We start from the raw sequence: 23944 nt of genomic DNA, 5'->3' as shown, positions 1-23944 counted from the left end.
ATATTCCCCCAGAATATTCTAATATGCTGGTATTGAAGATATAAAAATTGAAAAGACAGTATGTAGTTTCTAACTTCAAGAAGTTTGTTGTAAAGAAAACAAGTAAACGAATTGTTATTTACAACAGAAGGGAGTACATAGAGTGAAAACATACACATGTAGAACAAATAGAGGAGTCAGGAAAGCCCTTGGAGATACCTATTGTATTAGTCTGTTTTGTGCTGCTGTAAAGGAATACCTGAGGCTGGGAAATTTATAAAGAAAAGAGGTTTATTTGGCTCATAGTTCTACAGGCTGTACAAGAAGCATCACACCTGCTTCTGCTTTTGGTGAGGGCTTCAGGGAGCTTCCAATCAAGGTGGAAGGTAAAGGGGAAGCAGGTGTGACCCATGATGAGAGAAGGAACAAAAGAGGGAGGAGGTGGTGCCAGGCTCTTTAAACAACCAACTCTCTCATGATCTAATAAAGTGAGAACTCTCGTTATTTTGGGGAAGGCACCCAGCCATTCATAATGGATCTGCCCCCATGATCCACATATCTCCCACTTGGCCCCACATCCAACACTGGGGATCAAATTTCAACATGAGATTTGGAGGAGCCAAACATCCAAACCATATCACCTACCAAACCAGTATCTGATAATTCTTTAATTTGCTAGTGGTATCCTGCTAAGTGATGAACCATAGTTCAAAAGAGCTGATCTGTAATTTAATCGCTATAAACAATACAATAATGGAGCTACTTTATAATTAATCACCATTGTGTCTTTAATGCCAGAACAATGCCTGGCACAATGCCTGGTACGCAAAAATGCTTGTTGAAAAAAATTAATGGTCAACTGTAGCATTTAAACCTTTTTTCTTAAGAAACAGATTTATACTCCACTCACAAAAATAAACTCAAAAGAAAAATAAAACAAAAAAGAACAAAAGACAAAAACAAAAATAAACTCAAAATGGATCAGACTCAAATGTAAGACCAGGAACCATAAAACTCTTAAAAGAAAACATAGAGAAAAACTTCCTTGACAATGGTCTGGGCAAAGATGTTTTGGATATGACACTAAAGGCACAAGTAACAAAAGCAAAAATAAATAAGTGGGACTACATCAAACTAAAAAGCTCAGCATACCACAAACATATGGATCATAAAAAATAAAAATCTCAGCAAAGGAAACAGTCAATAAAATGAAAAGGCAACCTATGGAAAGGGAGAAAATATTTGCAGATCATTTATGTGATAAGGGGTTAATATCCAAAATATATAAGGAACTCAAACATCTCAATAGCAAAAACAAACAAACAAAACTCTAAATAACCTGATTAAAAAATAGACAAAGGACCGAATAGATATTTTTACAGAGAAGACACGCAAATGGCTGACAAGTATATGAAAAGGTGCTCAACATTACTAATCATCAGAGAAATACAAATCAAAACTATAATGGGATATCACCTCCCACCTTTTAGGATAACTATTATCAAAAAGACAAGATGTAATCATTCACAAGGTGCAGAGAAAGGGAGGGAACCTTTGTACACTATTGGTGCGAATATAAATTAATACTGTTATTATGGAAAACAGTATGGAGGTTCTTTAAAATATTTAAAATAGAACTACCACATGACCCAGCATTCCCTCTTCTGGATATATACCCCACCAAAATGAGATCCACATCATGCAGATATATCTGTGCCGGCATGTTCTTTGCAGTATTAGTCACAATGGCCAAAACATGGAAACAACCAAAGTGTCTGTCAACAGGCAGACATTTATTATTCAGCCATAAAACAAAAGGAAATTCTGCCATTTGTGACAACACAGATAAAACTTGGGGGCATTATGCTAAGTGAAATAAATCAGAAGAAGAAAGCCAAATACTGCATAATCTCACTTATATGTGAAATCCAAAATGGTTGTACTCAGAGAAACGGAAAATAGAACAGTGGTTACCAGGGGTAGGAGAGAGAGGAAAAAAGGGAGATGTTGGTCAAAGGGTACAAACTTGTAGTTATAATACACTTGAAATTTGCTTAAATGTTCTTACCCTAAAACAAAACAAAGGGTAACTAAGTGAGGTGAGAAATGTGTTAACTAACTTGATTGTGGTAATGATTTCACAAAATATACGAGTATCAAATCTCAGCACATTGTACACCATCAAATCATATAACTTTATTTGTCAATTATGCCTCAATAAAGCTGGAAAAAATTTTTAAAGATATATGATGAACATCAATGTTGGTTGTAAATTAAACTAAGCATCATATTTTTGGTGTCAAAAATTTTGATGAAAAAATGTATAGGTGTTCTACTTCTTGGATGAGACAAATAATTTTAAATTAAGCTGAGAAAAAAAAGTACTGACAAAGCAGTTCACTTTCAGTAATCTGGGTTTTCCCAAATAGTGACATAAGAGCCAGTCATTTCGAATTGGACAGTCTGAGTTTCTCTTCAAGAATCTGAAATGTAGGTCAGGGCTCTGCTGACGTTTCCACTTGCCTCAGAGCTGAAAATGTGAAGTGATCCCTGCCATGCAGGCAGTGGGGAAAGAAGACATGACACGGCCCACACGCCTGCCAGCCTGGCTCTAGGTGGAATTATGTGCTTCAACCAGGGAGAAAGGTAAAGAGACAAAGATAGTCCGCATACGTAAAGACAGCTACATTTCCTTTTGGAAATACATGGGCCAAGTTGTTTTTTCTTGCAGGTTCTCATGATATTTCCTACAGTGGTTACTGATGCCATTTGAACCTATATTACTGCTTGGCATCACATTACTTTAAATAATAATTATTGCATATATTCTATTAGGCGAGTAATTAACTTCAAACTAGGAACATTTTAGGGCTTGTGTTGCCTCTGATAAAGAGAAGACCTACTATTGCTAACAAATTATGAAAGGGATCCCTATATTCCCAAGCCATAGGGACCCCAGTTTTTTTAAATGTTATCAGATATTTTATGCTATTTGATAAGCCATGACTTGTGTTTTGTTGTTGTTGTTTTATATGAAAAACTCAGGTTTTATTAAACAGATAAAAATAACTGATTAATGTTGATTATTGAGTAACTGAATTACTCGATAATGTAATTAATTGATTCATTGAATGATTAACTCTAGTTGTAAACTAATGACAGTATTGTTTGGAATTTCTATAACATGTTTCTTTTGCATTCTCTACAGATGAAAGAGCTTTCTGTAAGTTTAACTGGTAATAGCACACATACGTTGGTCTCACTTCACTTTTCTTCATTTTGAATCTGTTTTCTCTGGGAGTTCTGAAATTTTTGGGTTTTCCCAAGTCTTGCTCATCAAAGACTGGTATTCCTAGAGAGTGATAGGTATATAACTCTGGTCAGGAGAAGAATTCGTTATCAGAAATTAGCTCAGAAAGAGGAGGTTTCTGATAAGAGTGAGTAGGAGGAATTGTATTTTAATAGGGTCAAATGTCCTAATAATTCATAGTGATTTTTGAAGGGCATAACATTCCATTCATTTGCTGTATTCCTCCACCTCTTATTGTACCTTCTCAATACAACAGTGACATTTCTTTGCCCTGTTTCCTTCCTTCCTTCCTAATCAAAGGTTCCCATCAAAGACAGTAACTGTTAAGGAAAAAAAGGTAATACTTTTTATTATTTTATCAAAACTATTACAATTTAAATATTCTTCATATTTTTTTCCAGAGGGAAGAAAAGACATTTTCCTGCTTCCAGGCATGAATCAGGTCATTATTCAATGGGATGCGGTAATAGCTCTTTACATACTCTTCAACTGGTGTCATGGAGGTATGATATTTTGCAAATCTATCTCTATCTTTTATTCAACAAATAGAGTATTGAGTGATTATTATTTTCAAGGCATTATGCTAAGACTTTTGAAGAATACAAGAATTATTATATTGGGAAAGATTATATATGCATATTAATTATATGGAATGAAATAAAAATGGTCCCACCTCTCTCCAAATACAGGTTTCCTTTCTCAAATATCCCCAATGGACAGCTCTTTAACTAACAAACTTATTACTTTAACAAACAAACTCATTACTTTGAGTTGCCGTGGTCTATCTTTAAACGATTATAACTGTTATGTGATAATCCATCTAACATTTGAATTTAACTTAATTTCACCAACCATTTATTGATGGTTGCTATGTGCCAGGCTCTGGGCTAGCCTTTTATTCCTCACAACAACTTTGTGCAGTACTATCATGTGCCATTTAGCTGATCAGTAACCTAAAAAAAAAAGGAAAAGAAAAAAAAATATCATGTGCCATTATTATTCCTATCTTATAATTCACACAAACATCTGGCCCTATGCAGTAGAACAGAGTCCTGGTGGGAGACAGGCGTAGGCAGCTTGGAGGAATCCAGGAAGGGGATCGTCAGAAGTTCAGGCAGGTTAGCAATTGGAATTTGGGAGTTTCTGGTGGAGACAATAGTGTCCTGGGCAGGTGGCTGGGCTTCAATTACTGGGAGGCAAACAGCACCAAGGCAGGGTTCCAGAATGAAGTGTTGCAGACCAGGTTACTTAGAATACTGAGAAAAGCAAAATCATCATCTATAGATTAGGACACAATTATACTGGAGATACAGATGTAGTCCCATCGTTAGAACCAGGACTCCTTCAGCTAGATGACATTAGACACCTCCTGACTGAGGTCAACAGCTATCCAAGAAGGGTTAGGGGAAATATGACACCAGCTGTCTTTCCCAGCTTCTTGAAACATGCAAAATGCATGGACTTCTGTTTATACATTCAGGCAATAAGTATATGGAAATAAGACAAGCCCTTGTGACACGGTATTAGAGACCTTCCAGCTATCCATTAGAAATTATTTTACATATTATTGTTCAATCTGCAATAAATATTTTTAGTATCACCTAGACTACATTTTTCCAAGTTTTCTACTAGAATGTTGTTACTCCCTTTCAATAGCTTTGCAAAAATAAAAAATAGGCTATGTTTAGCATTGTACTAACCAACCTATAGCCCTATTAAAAAGGGAAATTAACATTTTTGTATGACCTATTCTTATATAATCCATGTTGACTCCTATTGATCACTGATTTTTTTGTCCTATGTACTGAAAAACCATTGACCTACCAATTCACTCCTGAATGTTGTGAAGCTCAGTAGTCCAGAATTTCTGTGGTTCTTCCTTCCATTTTTGAAAACCAGAACATTTGTCCAAACCTGAAGTCTTCTGGCATTTTTCTTTGTTTGTTTGTTTTTTTGAGATAGAGTTCTGCTCTGTTGCCCGGGCTAGAGTGCTGTGGCATCATCATCATAGCTCACTGCAACCTCAAACTCCAGGGCTCAAGAGATCTTCCTGCCTCAGTCTCCCATGTAGCTGGGACCACAGGTGCAGCCACCATGCTCAACTCATTTTTTTTCTATTTTTAGTAGAGACAGGGTCTCACTCTTGCTCAGGCTGGTCTCCAACTCCTGACCTCAAGCGATCCTCCCGCCTTGATCTCCCAGAGTGCTAGGATTATAGGGGTGAGCCACCTCACCCAGCTGACATTTTCTATGTATTCTCAAAGACTAATCACAATGGTTTCATGATACTGCAGTATTCACATATTTCTTTAAGGTACTGGAGATGCAGTTTGTCTAAACTTGAATTGTTGAATTTATTTAAAGTAGCCAGATACTTTCTTAAAACTTCCTTTTCCTATCTTTGGCTTCAATCTCCTATTGATGATGATGGAATTATTTTTATTGTTACTTCAACGTTTAATATTTACAATTTATATGTAAATGTTCATTACAGGAATGGTAATATTTGATTACATTTACATTATACAGCCAATTAGTTCTTTAAGCTTTGTGTTCCAGAAATAAGGGCTTTTTAAAATCAAATACTGATCTTTAATTATCACTGTTTTGATAAGCTTTAAAGGTATTTTAAGACAAGGTGTTCTCAGAAAAAGCCTATAATAAATTTGACAGAACCTTTAATATGTTTTCTTTGATGTGAATTTCATTTCATTAGTATTACATGGTATTGTCCTTTGAGTTTACAAAAATGATTTTAAATTATTGTTTTTTGATTGTAAAATACATTCATTATATAATTTTTAAAACACAGAAATATACAATTGAAAAATGAAAAATTACTTTAATGCAAAGATTATCATTGTTAATATCTTAGTGTATTTCTCTTTATTCATTCATCTATTTACTTCTTTCTAACACTGAGCCTGCATTAAATGTTTTGCAACTTGCTTTTTTTAAACAATATCTTCTAAACATTTCCCACATTATTACATTAATGATGAATTTTATGTGGTTATCAAGCACTAGATTTTTGTCATTGACAAGAGTATGGTTTTATTCATTATATTCATAATTTGCTGATAAAAGTAGCCTTTATCTAAAAAAGAACAAAAAATTGGTTGAGTGGCTAGAGAAGGGGGTTCAGATTTTGCAGTGTCCAGTGTTATTTTTAATCTTACCTTTGAAAAATGCTGTAGCTTCATAATTCCTCAGTTCTCCACTTTGAAGTAGGAGAGCTAATTATATTTGTTCTTTAGACAATTAGAGAAGCGTCAAGGCTGACTCTAGTCTTGTGTCATGCCGTTGAATGTCACTAGAAGCATGATATAAACACTATAATAAACTAATCAATGAAAACATATACTTAGTCCTTAAACTTTTTTACAATGGAAATCATTTAATTAATAGAAAAGAATAGTGCTCACTTCAGCAGCACATGCACTAAAATTGGAATGATATGAAGAAATTAGCATGGCCCCTGTGCAAGGATGGCACGCAAATTTGTGAAGCATTCCATATTCTTAGAAATAAAAAAAAAAATATAAAAGAATACATTTAAAATGCAATAGAATATTTTTCTGGATCTCTTGTTTTAATGTTTTGCATAGAATTTATTATTTTTGTCTACTTATTTCCAGGAATTACAAATATAAACTGCTCTGGCCACATCTGGGTAGAACCAGCAACAATTTTTAAGATGGGTATGAATATCTCTATATATTGCCAAGCAACAATTAAGAACTGCCAACCACGGAAAATTTATTTTTATAAAAATGGCATCAAGGAAACATTTCAAATCATCAAGACTAATAAAACAACAGCTCAACTCTGGTATGAAAACTTTCTGGAACCGCAGGCCTCTATATACTGCACTGCTGACTGTCCTGGACGTTTTCAGGAGACACTGATATGTGGAAAAGACATTTCTTCTGGATGTAAGTGTTGGGGCACATTCAAAATGCAAACAAAAGCTAGTCTAACAATTAACTGGTGATTACCAGTCTTGTCTAAAAATAGAGGCAAATCAATATAGTTCACTCCTTAGGTTGGTTTGATAAGGTGGATGCAAACTCAAGCATCTCCAGGGCCAGGTTGGTGAACTTTATGAATTAAGGAGGCTGGTGGTGCGTGTGTAGAGAAGAAAGCTCAGAGATGATCTTCTAGTCCCAAATCCAGCATCCCTGGGAGCCCAGTATTCCTAGATCTTTTGCCTCTTCAAAGGAAGACAGAGAAATGAATTGTTAATGTGAACTCTCCAAATTTTAAAATGTTGCCAATGCATTTAAAAAAACAAATTTTCTCTACTGACTTGGCCAAACACTGAGTATGTGAGGGCCAGCATCCTCAGACTTTAAATCTTGCTCTTTTCATCATTTTTTCACTTACACCTTTTATTTGTTAGTTTTCCAAACTAATATCATCAACCTTGATGATGATCCCATTGAGAAATTTTGAGGTTAAGATTTAGGGAGAGTTGCAAAACTAGCTTTGTGTTCCCACTGTGCTTCTAGCTTTAGGAACTTTGGGCAAGTTGCCTGGCCAATCTAAGCCTCAATGCTTTGCCTGTAAGACAAGGCTAATTATACAGGCTGCATGAAGCCCTGAATCTCAATAACTTATTTGAAAGCATATGATGAAGTTTAAAGTACAACATCAATGCCTAAATCCTTAAAAATGGAACCTTTTGATAAAACATGGGGAGATTCTGATACATTCCCCTGTTCCTAATCCCACAATTCCAACTGTGAGTCACTATGTTTGTTACTATAATTAATAAGGAAAATAGTTACAGTAATCTTAAAAATATATGCTAAATTCCATTTCTATTCAAAGTATTCTGAAGGTGTTTAAATTACTACAGTAATATGGGCTGACTTGTATAATGATATACTTAATTCTTCGTTCTACTGGTATGCAGGGGTGACCAATAAGTTCAGCACTGTTTTAACCTACAGACTCATTGTCTATGGCACCTAGGCCCATTTTCAGTGAAAATTAAAGGGATCTGGGTCTTCGCCATGCTCCCCTTCCTCCATACTTTTGAGAATCAAATCTGAGTTCTGGCCTCTTTCTCACCTCCAGACCTTAGCTGGAGCCAGGCCAATGTCAGCACTACCACCTGACCCTATAGTGGCTGCCTGAAAAGCTAGAAGTTTCCTTGCTCTAGCAATGAGGCCATTGCCCTACTTAACTCTGGGCAGCTGATCTTGAATATTTTGTAAAAGACAGAAGAACTATAGGAAACGGTAGAGGTGAGCTGAGCAAAGAAATTAGGTAAGTTTTGGTGTCAAAGTATAAAGTTGCCTTAAACTAATGCCTTAAACATGCTAAACTTGCCCTAAATTGTGAAAGTTAAACCCCAGGCAGACATCTTATCTGATGTACTTAATCTCCGTAGTTTGTCCACATCCTCAGGAAACATAACCAACACTCGATGCTTAAATACTTTACTATTTATCCTTTGGGGCTGGGAGTGGCTGTAGAGACAATATACAGTTTCTTCACAGGGCAAATAAGCAACTTCCACGATTATAGGAAAAGGTCAGTTACTAATGTAAGCCAGAGGAAAAAAGGGAGTAAAATAAGTATTGCCTCTGTTGAATGATCAAATTTCAACAAAGTTTGTTTTCAGATCTAATTGGCTTTTATTTGTGATTCATGAATTGGATAGCATCTCTTTCTGTAAAATAGACAGGTGCTCCACTGGACATGTCAGAAGAATTGGTTTTTGTAAGGTGGGAACAAAGAAACAGAATAATAATAATAGCAATAATAATAATAAGATTGGTTAACCTCAGGTTACTTCAGATTATTTTTCATGTAGGAATGAAAGCAGGGGGGATTTCCTTATCATGGCAGCTCAGGTTAGCTGGGCCCTTTCTGATTAGTTGCTGTGAATCTTCTTGTTAGGGCGGAAAGCCTAGAAGGTGCTCACAGTGCAGGTGTAGAAAGATTTCTCATGCAGAAATTAAGATATATCAAAGTAAAAAAGTTTATTTTATCTTCTTAGAAGGATAGAGAGAACGAGAGAGTGAAGGTGGGGTGGAAGAGCAGGGGGACAGTGTGGCATCCCAAAGAAAGAGAAGGAGGTGCCAGCATTGAGGCCAAGCAGCTTGCTGATTTTAAGGGAAATGAAGAGAAAGAGAAAAATAGTGATTGTTGTCAATTGATAACAAAAGCGGCAGCAGGATGTCAAAGTCCAAGACTTGGTTTCCTGCTTTTCCTTGGAGAAGGGATTGTCACAGGAGATGCGACTCTGTCCTCAGGATATGGCTGAGGCTTGGAGCTCACACCCTGCTGTTTGCTCAGGACTCCTTAGGCTGTAAAAATCAGAGTCTCAAAAAACAACTTTGAAAGAGAGAGAGATTTATGTCTCTTTTCCATTCATTCAGCTCTTTTCAGAAGTTGTGCAAAACGCAACTCCTGCAGGGTGACTGTTTGTGAGAGAACTCACAGGATGGATCTTTAACTGCTACCGGGGAAACTGTAGGATTAGGTATTTTCCCGTGATTTTTGCAAGGCCGCCCCTTTCACTTCTCTTTTCAGAAAACACTTGTCTGTTTGGAGTTTTACCTGCTTCCTTAACATTTCAGTTCAATTATATCACTTAGCAGGAGTGACTTCATTTTGGCTTGGTCTGTTGGGGCCTACTACAGGAGCTCAGTCCAAAACTATGGCCTCCTACAAATTTAATTTAATATTTCCTTCCCTGTGTTGCAGTATGTGTAACTGATTACTGCCAAGCGTCCTCCCAGTGTTGGCTGAGGGGCCTCTGCCCCCAAAACCAACACCAGGCAAAGTTTAAGGTAAGAGAGTGGACTTGGCTCCCCTTCTAGGACAACCTAATAGAAACACTTACATTCTCTGCTCATGGCTGCTTAACAAGAACATCAGTCTTTCCATTTATTTAACTTGTGACTTGTAACTGCTTACATAGCCCTCTGGTTATGAGTATGAAAATGTAACTGCCAGGTAAGAGTTTACTCAAACCCCTGAATTCAAGCTGAATATCTTCTTGGCTCTGCATTCTTAGCAAACAAAACTTCCTACTTAAGTAGGTCAAAAAAAGGCTTTTGAGGTTATTGTGGCATTCTAGAAATCACATTGCTTTCACTGGACCACTTTGATCACAGGATATGTGTACGGTGAGCTTTACTATGTCAACTTATCATCACTGTTTCGAACAAAATGATTATGTGTATTTTTTTAGATTGGAGACAAATCATAAAAGACAGAAGATAAACGAATCTTTGCTTTCCCTGAAAAGATATCCAAATACACTTACAAGGTTCTGTGCTTTAATGTGTAATTTCTGAAATATAAAGTGTATTATCACAATTTCCATTTTAGCCACAATCCTAGACACTTCTGAGATTCTAATCTGTGACTAAATGCACACATGAAAAATTTGTTCTAACAGGGCCACAGCAATCATGGGATAAAACACTACAAGATATCTTTATTAAGATATTAAAATAAACTGTACACAGTCGTGCTTCAACTTAATCATTTGTTTAAAATTTTAAGCATCTTGGACTTAAACTTTAATCTTCTTTGACTTCTACTTATAGTGGTGAAAGCAGATTTGTTATTCAATAAAAGACCCTGAATATTGTCTTTAACATTGCTATTAAGTGTCATTACCACACATTAAGTTGGCCTGGGCCCTGCTTGGGTAAGAAATTACAGAGATCTTTGCCGGAAGCTTTGTGCCTCTCTTCATTTTGTTCCTTCTCATAATCATCTTATCAATCAGGCCAATCAATTCCAAGCCAATGGAATAACCTTCATTGGGTAGTTACTATGCGCCAAAAATGTGTTAAATGCTAGCGATGCAAAGAAGAGGGAAGCACAGACTCCCTGAAGAAGCTCTCACTAGATAATGACCCTTGGCTAGATTCTGAATTAACAAGACTCCTGGCCTGTGATTAATGAGTGTCCCAATAATGGGGGTGGAGAGTGGGAATGGTAGGAAAGAACAAAAATTTAAGCCTCCTCCTTGTATATTTCAGGGTATTCTCTAGTATTTAGTTCTATTGCAGGATTTTATTGCTAGACATTGAATAACCTGGCAATGAACTCTTACTCATTGAGATCTATCTCATTGTAACCAATGAGAACCCAACTCAATCTCCAAAGTGATTTAAATTTATGTTTCCACACCTACCTTCTTTAAGGGTCAATTAAAACAAAGATTTCTTTTACACTATTTGGAGCCAAGTTTCTCCCCATAGTAGCTCAATGTTGCACGTTACCAAAATGTTTTAAAATACTTTAGTGTGTTCTCACCGTTTGAAAATAATTTTTTAATTATGAAATCAAACTGCATTCAATATCGAAAATTTTCAAAATTTAGACCAACTAAAAAAGAAATACCCATCATCCCCATAATCCCATAATTTTACCACTAACATAATCCCTCTTTAATAATTTGGAATATGTTTTTCAAGTTTCATTCTCTGTCAATCTCTCTCTCATGAAACCACTACACCAAACTATTTTGCTTTTTTCACTTTATTATATGATCATTACCTAATTAATTAAATTAATTAAATAGACTTTTAATGCCTTTCAAAAGTCAGGTGCTTCAATTATCTTCTATAACATTGCTTTTGGATGTATTTTAGAAGTGTATTATAGTTTGTTTAATCTTATTTTGGGGTATTGAAGTTGCTTACAATTTTTTTCATTATTAGGAACAATATTTTAAGGGTGTATCCTTTTAGCCAAATATTTTTATATTTATCTATGAACATTTCATTGAGGGTACATTCCTAGATGTAAAATTGCTGGGTTGCAAGATATTACTTCTTTTAAAGACTGTGCTATGTAAAGTGCTCTCCATAAAGGTTGTACCAATTTGTACTTCCACCAGAAGTATGTTAGAGGATTTTCAGGAGTCCATTCCCAAATTGCATATTACCATCTTTCCAAATCCTTGCTAATTTGATAGGCTTAAATACCTATTATTATTTTGATTTGCAATGATAAAATGATAAAAAAATTTTAAATTGTTATTTGTTTAATATATTGTTTCTTCTTTTACAAGCAATATTCTTGTAGATGATTTGCAGGTCAAGTTAAAGAACATATTTGTGTTTAAGATAAATCTTTGGGTGTAGCTTCAGGTGCATAATAAATGTCTGTATTTTTATTCTCTATAAGCCCATATTTTTCCATTTGCCTTTTCATTCTCTGGGCAGTCAAGTATCCCAGACAGATCCTTTTGTAGTTCACAAGAGTGATGACTGTGTGTTCACACACATATGATATGTTCCTCCCTCAAACTTTTTTATGACATCAGCACATTACCTGACATGCAAAAAATAAAAATTAAAAAAAAATCTCAGGTGGTATTTCACATATAGGTATAAGCTGAGAGAGCAACATCTGAAAGTGAATATATGTTAAACACTCAAAATTTCCATACTTCTTTTCTAAAATCTTGATCTTGGTTATTCATTACTGGATGATATAAGTGAAAATTTCAAATGCCATGCCCTGGTTGGTGGGGTTTCACAGGCTTCAGAGGCCCCAACGACTCAGTGTCATCAGAACTCTTTCATCTTTTCCCGTCTCTTGGGTTTTGTTTTCCCCTGTGCTGGCTTCATTCTTAAAAAATAGTTTCATTATGACAGCAAGATGGTCACCAACAATTCACAGTTCACATGCTACTCAGAGATAGCAGTGTCAGGGGGAAGAATGCACCTCCTTTGCAATGGCTCCAGAAAGGGTCCCTTGGAGAATTCTGATTGGTTCATCTTGAGTCATGTGCTCATTGCCAAAGGGAAATTCTCTGATTAGTCAGCTTAGGTCAAGGGCATACTTCTGTGGAGAGCCTAGTAGTTCACAGCCCTTGTGGCAGGAGTAGGGTGCGGATCAGGTTGGGGTGAGGGACTGGGAGGATGTCGGTTCTCAAAGTGGAAAGATGCTGGCAGAAGAAAAGTAAGAATGTTCTCCATAATATGGCCACCCAGAGAAAGAGCTGGGGTGGGGCAGTGGGAGAGAGCCTTGAAACAGAATTCTGCAAATACCAAACTCTTAAAAAAGTCTTGTTGTTGTTGTTTTGGTAAAATATACATAACATAAAATGTACCATTTTTACCAGGCTTAAGTGTGCAGTTCAGTGGCATTAAGTACTTTCACATCACCACCATGCAGCTCCAGAATCCTCCCATTGCCAACTGAAACTCTGTACCCATTAAACAATAACGCCCCATCTGCCCTCCTCCCAGCCCCTGGAAACTCCCATTCTACTTTCTGTTTCTATGAGTTCGACTATTCTAGATACACTGTTCAAGTGGAATCATACAGTATTTGTCCTTTTGTGTATGGCTTACTTCACTTAGTATGATGTCTTTAAGTTTCATGCATGTTGTAGTGTATGTCAAAATTTCCTTCCTTTTTAAGGCTGAATAATATTCCATTGATGTACAAACACCAAACTTTTAAAATGAGCAGTGGAATCCATGCCAGAGGAGAAGATAGTCTCCCAGAGTAGTAGAAGAAGACTGTGAAGAACCCTTTCACAAGAGCCAAAAACAGAGAGGTTTCAAGGAGGGAGTGAGCACAGTATCAAATCCTGCACCAGTCAAGCTCAATGACAACTGACAAGAGATCACGGGGTTTGTTGAATGCAAAGTTCTTAATGGCATTAGCAACATGGTTTTGGTGGAGTTGTGGAGGCCGAATCCTGATTGAGGTTCAAGAGGAAATAGGAGACAAAGAACAATGGCCTCTTTTAAAATGTTAGCTACTAAGAAAAAGGGAAAGATACAGTGGTAGCCGAGGAGAGACAGAATTTGTGTTGAGTTTTTTTTTTCGAATGGGAAGAACTTGACCATGTCAATATACCCAAGGAAGTGGAGAATATAGTGAAGTATATGAAGGAGCAGAGCAGTGATTGATAGCAAAGTGGCTTGCAAGGTGAGGTAGTAGAGAGAGAATGAGGTGCTGAATGCTGATTGGCCTGATTTCCCAAATAAAATTGACAGCTTATCAACTAACTGCTTTATGAAGAACTTCGTGTTTCTCATGGCAGCTCCTAAGTGATATGTTTTGTTGCAGATCCACCAGACGTTCCTGATGAAGTGACCTGTGTCATCTATGAATATTCAGGCAACATGACTTGCACCTGGAATACTGGGAAGCTCACCTACATAGACACAAAGTATGTGGTGCATGTGAAGAGGTAGGTTCCTTCCTTAGTGGTTTCACATAAGTAGTTCCACTCCAGTTCGGCCAGAGTTCTTCCTCCAGCACAGATCCAAGAAATCAGCCTTGAACATTAAACATGGACCCTGATCATCCCCAGCTTCCTAATTTGGATCAGTGAAATACCAATGGCCTTTTTGGGCCATTAATATTTTCACTCTATGGGACGATGTGTTCTATGATCTTTCTGTCTTTTTTATTCATTGGTGGGTAACTGGTAGCAGGGGGCTAATGTGGTATGTAGCACAGCACAGTTTTAAACCGTTGCTTAAATCCCAGCTCTATTCCCTTCCAGGGTTTAGATAACTTCCTCAATCTCTCCACATTGTTGTTTCTGTAACTTTAAAATGGAAATAGACCCTAATGCACAGGCTTGTTCTAATTCATTAACTGGAATTTGACTTTTAAAGTGTGTATCACTGTGTCAGGTCCATAGTTAGCACTAAATTCATGGAAGCTATTAATTGTTAATAATGACACTCAAATCTTAACTTTAGTGTCTATGTAGGTTAATTAATTTTCCTGGTTTGCCTAATACTAAGGGATTCCTGGGACACAGGACTTTTCGGTTTTAAAACCTGGAAAGTTGTGGGCAAACTGGGACTAGTTGGTCACCCTATTCATGTTTCTAGTTGTGTTTAGTCTTGTAAAAAGTAATTCCTTCTGTAGTGTATTTGAAGTACACTTTTTTCTGTTAGAAATTCTTTAAAATTTCACAAACTACTTTAGTTTTTTAAAGCACTTATTGAACCCTTACTGTTTGCCAAGCACTGAGCTAAGTCTTATAACTGTTACCTCCTTGAATCCTCCATATGACCTCGTGAGAGCTGCCATCGTCTGAATGCTTGTGTCCCCCTGAAATTCATATGTTGAAACCTAACCCCTGATGCAATGGTATTAAGAAGTGGGGCTTTGGGGTGATTAGGTCATGAGGATGGAGTTCTCATGAGTTGAATTACTGCCCTTATAAAAGAGGTTTGAGGGAGCTTGTTTGCCCATCTGCCATGTGAGTACACAAGAAGATGCCATCTGTGAAGAAGAGCCCGAGGCCTCACCAGATACCAAATCTGCTAGTGCCTTGATCTTGGACTTCCTAGCCTCCAGAACTGTGACCAATAAATTTCTGTTGTTTGTAAATCACCTAGCCAAGGTATTTTGTTATAGCAGTTCGAACAAAGACAGATACATATGGTTATTTTTCCCATTTTTATTTTTTGGAGACAGGGTCTGGTCTCATTCTGTTGCCCAGGCTGGAGTTCAGTGGCAAGATCCTAGCTCACTGCAACCTCAAACTCCTGGCCTCGAGCAATCTTCCTGGCTCAGCCTCCCAAGCAGCTAGGACTATAGGCGTGTGCCACCACACCCAGCTAATTTTCTTATATTTTGTAGTTACAGAGTCTCACTGTGTTGCCCAGGCTGGTCTTGTACTCCTGGCCTCAAGCAATCCTCCTGCCTCAGCTTTCCAAGGTGCTGGGATTACAGATGTGAGCCGCCCTGCCCAGCCCAGAAAATATATTTCTTAGACAAAATTTTAAACTTGCCAACTACCACTTAATTCCCTATTTAGTATCATAAAAACATTTTTCAAATATTTTATGACTATTACATATTTCTTTAAAAATCCTTTAATGCATTCAAAATTACACATGTTTAAATTATTTATATATGAGGCTTTTGAGGGACATATCTTTTTATCAAGTAAGGAATACCTATAGTAGTTATAAGTTCTGAGATTGTTTTTACTACTCAAAAAGTCACTCCTAACACCTTAGGAATAGATTTACTAAAAAGAATGCTTTCAGAAATATCCATTGGAAAGAGCATGGGCTTTAGAGGTTTACATTTAATTTCCAGTTCTGAAATGTATCAGTCAGGTATCTTTTATGATGCAAATATCAAAGCACCCAAGTTCAATGACTTAATAATGGACAGGGCCTTATTTATATCAGATCCCAGTGGTATGTAGTACAGGGCTGGCATGATAATTCAGTAATACCGAATGGACCTAAGCTCTTTCCTTTTTTCTACTCTGAAATCTTTAATGTGTCAGCCTTAATATTCAGATGCTGTATCTCCAGGCTTCTCATCCAAATTCCAAGCAGAAAAAGTGGTAAAGGGCAAGGGACATCCTCCCGTGGACTTCCATCTACATTGCATTGGCCAGAACATTGTCACAGGTCTACTCTATCCGAATGGGAACCCAGAAGAAGGGCATGTAAATGGAATTTAGTACCAGCATCCAACATCTGCCGTAGCTGCTGGATGTGTGATCCTGTAAAAGTTATTTAGCCTTGCTGAGCCACAGCATCCTGTGAAATGTGGATGATTAACACCATAAAACTGATTAAAAAAAAAAAGCAAATTATAGGAAATGACTTGCATATAGGAAGTGCTTAGAAATAAGAACAGGCTGGGCACGGCGGCTCACACCTGTAATCCCAGCACTTTGGGAGGCCAAGGTGGGAGGATTGCTTGAGGTGAGGAGTTCAAGGCCAGACTGGGCAACATAGTGAGACCCTGCCACTACAAAAAAGAAATTTTTTTTTAATTATCTTTCATTGCCCACAGAGAAAACAAAGAACAACAAAAAGGTACGTCTTAGTTAATTTGAGTTGCTATAACAAAATACCTTAGACTGGGTAATTTACAAAAAACAAAATTTAGGCTGGGCATAGTGGCTCATGCCTGTAATCCTAGCACTCTGGGAGGCCAAGGTGGGAGGATGGCTGGGAGTCAGGAGTTCGAGACCAGCCTGAGCAAGAGCGAGACCCCCGTCTCTACTAAAAATAGAAAAAAATTAGCCAGGTGTGGTGTTGCACATCTGTATTCCCAGCTACTCGGGAGGCTGAGGCAGGAGGATCAGTTGAGCCCAGGAGTTTGAGGTCTCAATGAGCTATACTGATGCCACTGCACTCTAGCCTGGGCGACAGAGTGAGACTCTATCTCAAAACAAAACAAACAAACAAACAAAATCCCAGAATTTATTGCTCACAGTTCTGGAGACTGGGAAGTCCATGATCAAGGTGCCAGCAGTTCTGATGTCTGCTGAGGTCCCATTCCTCATAGATAGTGACTTCTATGTATCCTCACGTGGCAGAAGGGGCAAGACAGCTCTCTTCAACCTTTCTTATACAGGCATTAAACTTACGCATGAGGGTGGTGTCCTCAGGACTGAATCACCTTCTAAGGGCTCCACCTCTTAGTACTATTGCATTGGGGTTTAGGTTTCAACATGTGAGTTTTGTGGGGGACATCAGCATTCAGACTATAGCAACGGGTATTTGAATACGATGGCTCAAGGCGAACTCTCTAGGCTAGTTTGATTTGTTCTTACATCAAACCTGACTGATTGAGGAGAAGGAAAGATTAATGTAAAGCCATAAAAATGATCATTTATAGTATATTATAAATAATTTTATTTACATTATTTTTAGGTAATATGGTAATTTTGGACAAATCTAGAAAGAGATGTTGAATATAGTGTAAGAAGAAAGACTAATTTTCTAGCTGTTGTGTATATGCCAATAATAAAGTCATTCATTCATTCAAACTAGAAAGTAAGCTAAGTGTGGGCAAGAGTTTTTGTTTTGTTCATTGCTGAATCAATTGTGCCTAGAATGGGGCCTGATACATAGTAAGTGCCCAATAAATATTTATTAATTATTTTAGTTGATAACTAGAAATAGACATTTCCTGTGCTCCCCTTTCACAATCTAGTTAAAAAATAATACAAGGTCATATATATTTAAAAAATTATTTTCCCATTGTCTTTCCTAAAATCTAACAGAAAACTGTGGCCAAACTGTAACAAACCTAACCAAGTTGCAAATTGAAGGAGGCCAGATTCATGAGATTTCATCATATTTTAAAGAGGACATAAAGGATGCAAAAGATTAACATAAAAATGAATGTTCTCCTCCAGCAAATTCAAAGCACTTTCTCCTATAAGCACATACAAATCAGAAAAGGAAACAAACATCTGTTCATCTTATAATTAATTAAAAACAAACTAATAAGTAGAAAAAATATAGAAAAGAGAAAGTCAATTTCTCTAACTACCAAAAAGATCTTTCCCTTAAGGAAAAAGTTGACTTATAATGAATGTTGTGGTGAAGTAGTATCAAGTTTAAAGAAGCTCTTCTAAATCTTGGATTGTTAGGGATTTTTCATTTTGGCAGATAGGTCGAGATCAGCATTTACAAAGTTTCACTCCCAACTCTGTTTTCCAGTAAAATCACACACAGAGAGAAGCCTTTTGCTCAGCCCACCTACTCATTTCCCCAGTGACAGTAGGCGCTGTTCCCTCTAATGGTATAGTAGGGCCATCCAGCGCCTCCTAGCTGTGGGCTGAAGTCGGAAAGTGAAGGAATTATATCTATGTTGCTTCAAGAGCTTTCTTTCTCCCTAGCTCCTTCCAGACAGACCTGCATTATTCACATACTCCCTTCGAACTCCTGTATTTTGCTATGTATCAATAGGTGGTGATAGGAAAAAAAAAAAAGATTAATCTCTGCTAATAAACATCTTCCTACTGTTGTCTTACTATGCTTAGCAGCTTCATGTAAATATCATTTTTTCTTTATCTTGAAAACTCAGGTACTAATAATTTCTGGTACAGTGCCTTTTAGTCCATAAATACTTGTTGAATAAAAATGATTGCATGACGGCCCTGTATTCTGTTCCATTCAAGTCAACTTAGCAAATATTTATTTAGCATTTCACATCTTCCTGGCACCATGTTAAACTTTGGAGACTTTTAAAAAATAGACACCATCCCTGTGCATGACAAACTCATAAACTTTTTAGAATAACTCCAATGTTGGACTTCTCCGGTACCGTGGAAGACCAACAGGGCAAGTGTTTCTCGTTTAGATATCATTTTAGACCCCTTAAAGTCAGTGGTCTACTCTGCCAATTTATAAGGCCTGCCTACTTTTGCCGCATCTTCTTCTCCATGCATATTTCTAATAACCAGAAAGAGTTCTTAGATATGATTCCAAATGCTATTTTTAAGGCTGTGATGTTAGGTTTCAGTAATTCCTTTAGGACTCAATAAGCAGTTTGTATTTTAAAATCCATTTCCTCACCAATCATGAGCTCAAGAGAGCTCACTGTGGCTGGGGACAAACATAACCTTGCTGAATGTTATTACTTTACATTCATGACCACTAACCTCAACTGGGTGCAGAGAGCCACCCAGTAGTCTTACACATTTCACTAGCCAAGTCACTTTCCCACTAAGCCGGGAAATTATTTCATTACTTTTTCTTTCATTTCTGGTCTCCAATATCTTCCCCTCCCCACTCTCCACTGATGAGCTACTTCCTACTCTACTGAGAAAACAGAAGCTCTGAAAAAGACCACAACCTCCCCCAGCTACTAACTCACTGACATCTGGACCCACATACTTGATCTTCCCTTCTATTGCTACAGATGAATTACCATTGCTCTAAGGTCAACTCTCCATGTGGGTACTAGATCTTATCCTCCTGCCTGCTACAGAACATTGCTCCAACAATTTTTCCTCTCTTTCTTCTGCATCATCACCTTCTTTCTTTCTTATTTATTTATTTATTTTTAGAGGCAGGGTCTTGCTCTATTGCCCAGGCTTGCCAGGCTACAGTGCAATGGTATGATCATAGCTCACTATAACCTTGAACTCCTGGGCTCAAGCCATCCTCCTACCTCAGCCTCCCGAGTAGCTGGGACTACACGCATGCGCCACCATGCACCATGCCTGACTAATTTTTTTCTATTCTTTATAGAGAGAGGGTCTCACTATATTGCCCAGGCAGGTCTCAAACTCCTAGCCTCAAGCGATCCTGCAGCCTCAGCCTCCATCCGTGAGGCACTGCACCCAGGGCCCTCTCTATCTTTCCTGGATCATCTCCATCAGCTTTCATATCTGCGTTACTGCTCCTAAAGAATGTCTAGTGGGTTCTCTCTTTACTTTTTGATTGTTTCCTATGCTGTGCAGAAGCTTTTTAGCTGACTGTAATCCCAATTGCCTATATTTGCTTTGGTTGCCTGTGCTTTTAGGTCTTACACAAAAAATCTTTGCCCAGACCTATGTCCTAGAGCATTTCCCCAATGTTTTTTTTCTAGCAGTTTTGGGTCTTCAATCCATTTTATTTGATTTTTGCTTATATTGAGAGATAGGGGTCATTCTTTTGCATGTAGTTATCTAGTTTTCTTTCTATTTATTAAAAAGACTGTCCTTTCCTCATTGTATGTTTTTGGTGCCTTTGTTGAAGATGAGTTTGTTGTAAATGTGGGAATTTATATCTGGGTTCTCTATTCTGTTCCATTGGTCTATGTGTCTATTCTTAATGCCAGTACCATGCTGTTTTGGTTATTATAGCTCTGTAGTAAATTTTAACGTCAGATAGTATGATGCCTCCAGCTTTGTTCTTTTTGTTCAGGATTGCTTTGGCTATTTGGGGTCTTTTGTGGTTCTGTATAAATTTGAGGATTTTTTTTCTATTTCTGCAATGAATGCCATTGGTGTTTTTATAGGGATTACACTGAATCTGTAAATTATTTGGAATAGACATTTTAACCATATTAATTCTACCAATTCATGAACATGGAGTATCTTCCCATTTTTTTGTGTCCTCTTTTATTTCTTTCATCAGAGTTTCATAGCTCTCCTTGTATAGATCTTTCCCTTCTTTGGTTAGATTAATTCCTAGGTATTTTATACTTTTTGTAGCTAGCATAAATGGGATTGCTTTCTTGATTTCTTTTTCAGATTGTTCTCTGTTGGCATTTATAAATGCTACTGATTTTTCTATGTTGATTTTGTATCCTACAACTTTACTGAATTCATTTATCAGTTCTAACAGGTTTTTGGTGAGTCTTTAGGTTTTTCTAGGTATAAGATCATGTCTGTGGACAAGGCTAATTTGACTTAGTGAGAAGACTTATCAAAGCAGGAGATGTGTGAAAGGTTTTTAGAAAGGCCTCAGAAACAGGTCTTATCATATAAACATGAGCCTTCTCTCCTTTGAGCCTTCTCTGCTCTATATTTTCTGGGTCCAACAAAAGTGATTTCATCCTGGTATCTGCAACTTTCACACCCAGGACAGCTTATTATCTCTATCTACACTCATTACGTAAAGGATCTCATCCAAATTTATGGCGTAACACTCCCCAATTTATATGAATCCACAGTCCAAACATCTCCTCTGAGCTGCAGCTGCCTTATGTCTGACACCTCATTCCACATTTCCTAACGCTATCTCAAAGTTAACATTTACAAAACCAAATACTCAGTTTCTTCTCCCAGACTTACAATTGCCATTTCAGTAAATGGCAGCTCCATCCTTCACATTATTCAGGTCTGGATTCCTATCGTGTCCTTCATCCAATTGTTAGCAAAGCCTTTTGGATCTGTCTTTAAAAATTTGACCTTACCTACACCACAATTCTGGTCTAAGCCACATCATCTTTCACCTGGGTTGGTACAAGAACTTCCTAACTGGTCTCCTAGCCTCCACCTTTGCCCCCCTAGCGGCCCTATTCACATGCACCTCAGGTCATGTCACGCCTCTGTCAGAACCTCCCACTTCTCTCAGAGATCAAAGCCAGAGTCTTTCAATGACTCCACATGACCCAACAAGTCTTCTAAATCTCTTCCTCCTCCAACACTCTCTGATCTCATCTCGAATCCCTTTCTGTCTCCCTCCTACTGAAACCCCCCTGACCTCCTTGCTGTTCTTTCATCAGGCCAAGCAAGGTCCTGCCTCAGGGCCTTTGTAGATTACCTAGAATGAGCTCTTCCAGAGAGCCACAGGCCTTGTTCCTTTACTGCTCTAATGTCCCCTTCGCAGACAGGCCTTCCTCCATCTCCTTAAAGAAAAAAAATCCCCTTCCCCTATTCCCAGGACTTCCTAACCTGTTTGCTATGCTTTATTTTTCTTCTGAACATTTATTAACACAGGACATATATATATGTCCTGTGGTATTTATATATATATATAAAATTTGTTTCTACCAGAATGTGGCTCCACAAGAGTTGGGACTTTATCTGTTTTGTTCATTGTAACCCCAATGTCTAAAGATGTGCTTGGAACATAGTTAATGTTAAATAAATATTTGTTGAATGAATGATTAAATAAATGAAAGACACTATTTACCATTATCATCATAAATCAGCAGTGTTTATTGAAAATCTATTAGTTACAACTAGGGCTAGGTGCTCAGGGAACATCAGAAAAATATAAATTATGCTGACTCCCTTCAACAAATAATCTGTTATGTATTAGCCCATGAAAAAAAGAAATAGAAATAAGAAATTCAAAGACTTTGCACCATGCAGTTCTGTAAGAGATAGAGGAAAAACTAAAGAGTTTTTCCTCCTCTCTACTCTAAACACACCACTTCTGATGTCGGATGTGGAGAGTTTCTCCCCTACACATCAACCAATTCTCCAGCAGACACCAGCTGGGTGTCCTCTGATTTAATTCATCTCTGACACTATCTCCCTGGAGTTAGCATCAGACCCCACAGGTTGAGGGCTCATTCCTGCAAGTCTTCCCCCTAATTCAGATGCCAGTCGCAAGCCCCAGGTCATGATCTGTGCTCCTGACCAACTGGTTAAAAATCAGGGTTCCCCCAATGGGCTCCTCAGTTTCAATTAATTTGCTAGAGGGGTTCACAGAACTCAAGGAAACACTTTACTTATGTTTACCCATTTATTATAAAGGATATTATGATACATTACAAAGGACACAGATGAACAGCCTGATGGAGAAGATGCTTGGGGCAAGGCATGTGGTGTGTCACCCCATAGGCATCTCCATGTCTTCAGCTATCTGGGAGCTCCTTGTACCCAGTCCTTTTGGGTTCTTATGGAGGCTCCATTAATAAGCATGGTTGATTACATCATTGGCCATTGGTGATCTACTCAACCTTCATCCCCTCTTACTTCCTTGGAGAAGGCAGGGTAGGTGGGAGTTGAGGGGAGTTGTGGTAACTGAAAGTTCCAACCCTTCTCTTCACATGGTTGGTTCTCCTGGCAACCAGCCCCCATTCTGAGGCTCTCCAGGAGCCCCCAGCCATCAGTCATCTCATTAGCACTTTGGAAATTCCAAAAGTATTAGGAGCTGTGTGCCAGGAATCAGGCAGATACCAAATATGTTTTTCTTATTATATCACAATATCACAAGTTTTATGTAAAATAGTCCTAAAGTGTAGTCAGTCATTATTATTGGATTCTTCAACTAAAATAGTGCTTTGTGGTCTAGGTGCTAATACAGGGTAGAGTTCAAAATCAGAATTAAATTACCTGGTTAATGTCAGTTTGAGAAGACATTTTCATTTTTGACTTGTGGTCTCAACATGTATGATAAAAGAATAACCACAAACCAATTACGAACATGTAATGTGGTTTTCTGTAACTGGAAAATATTCAAAGATGTCCTACTTACCATTTACACA

The 23944-nt window shown here is 37.6% G+C and overlaps 1 protein-coding gene, 1 non-coding gene and 1 pseudogene across 2 annotated transcripts in view; all 3 read left to right on the top strand.

Moving 5' to 3' along the window:
• The first annotated feature begins 3722 nt into the window (after window positions 1-3722).
• IL23R (interleukin 23 receptor) overlaps window positions 3723-23944 on the top strand; it is a 60283-nt gene continuing 40061 nt past the window's right edge. Inside the window, exons 1-3 of the mRNA XM_045547792.1 lie at window positions 3723-3792; window positions 6928-7224; window positions 14357-14480. Of these exons, the coding sequence (XP_045403748.1) occupies window positions 3723-3792; window positions 6928-7224; window positions 14357-14480 (491 nt within the window). The remainder of the gene's footprint in view (window positions 3793-6927; window positions 7225-14356; window positions 14481-23944) is intronic.
• On the top strand, window positions 6707-6812 carry LOC123636179. Its single transcript, XR_006734385.1, has one exon. It is a non-coding gene; the product is annotated as a U6 spliceosomal RNA (small nuclear RNA).
• On the top strand, window positions 12510-12607 carry LOC123636321 (annotated as a pseudogene).

Source organism: Lemur catta, chromosome 3 (genome assembly GCF_020740605.2).
Source record: "Lemur catta isolate mLemCat1 chromosome 3, mLemCat1.pri, whole genome shotgun sequence".
Lineage (NCBI taxonomy): Eukaryota > Metazoa > Chordata > Mammalia > Primates > Lemuridae > Lemur > Lemur catta.
The sequence above is the reverse complement of the archived record's forward strand: the minus strand, read 5'-3'. Positions and strand labels throughout refer to the sequence as shown.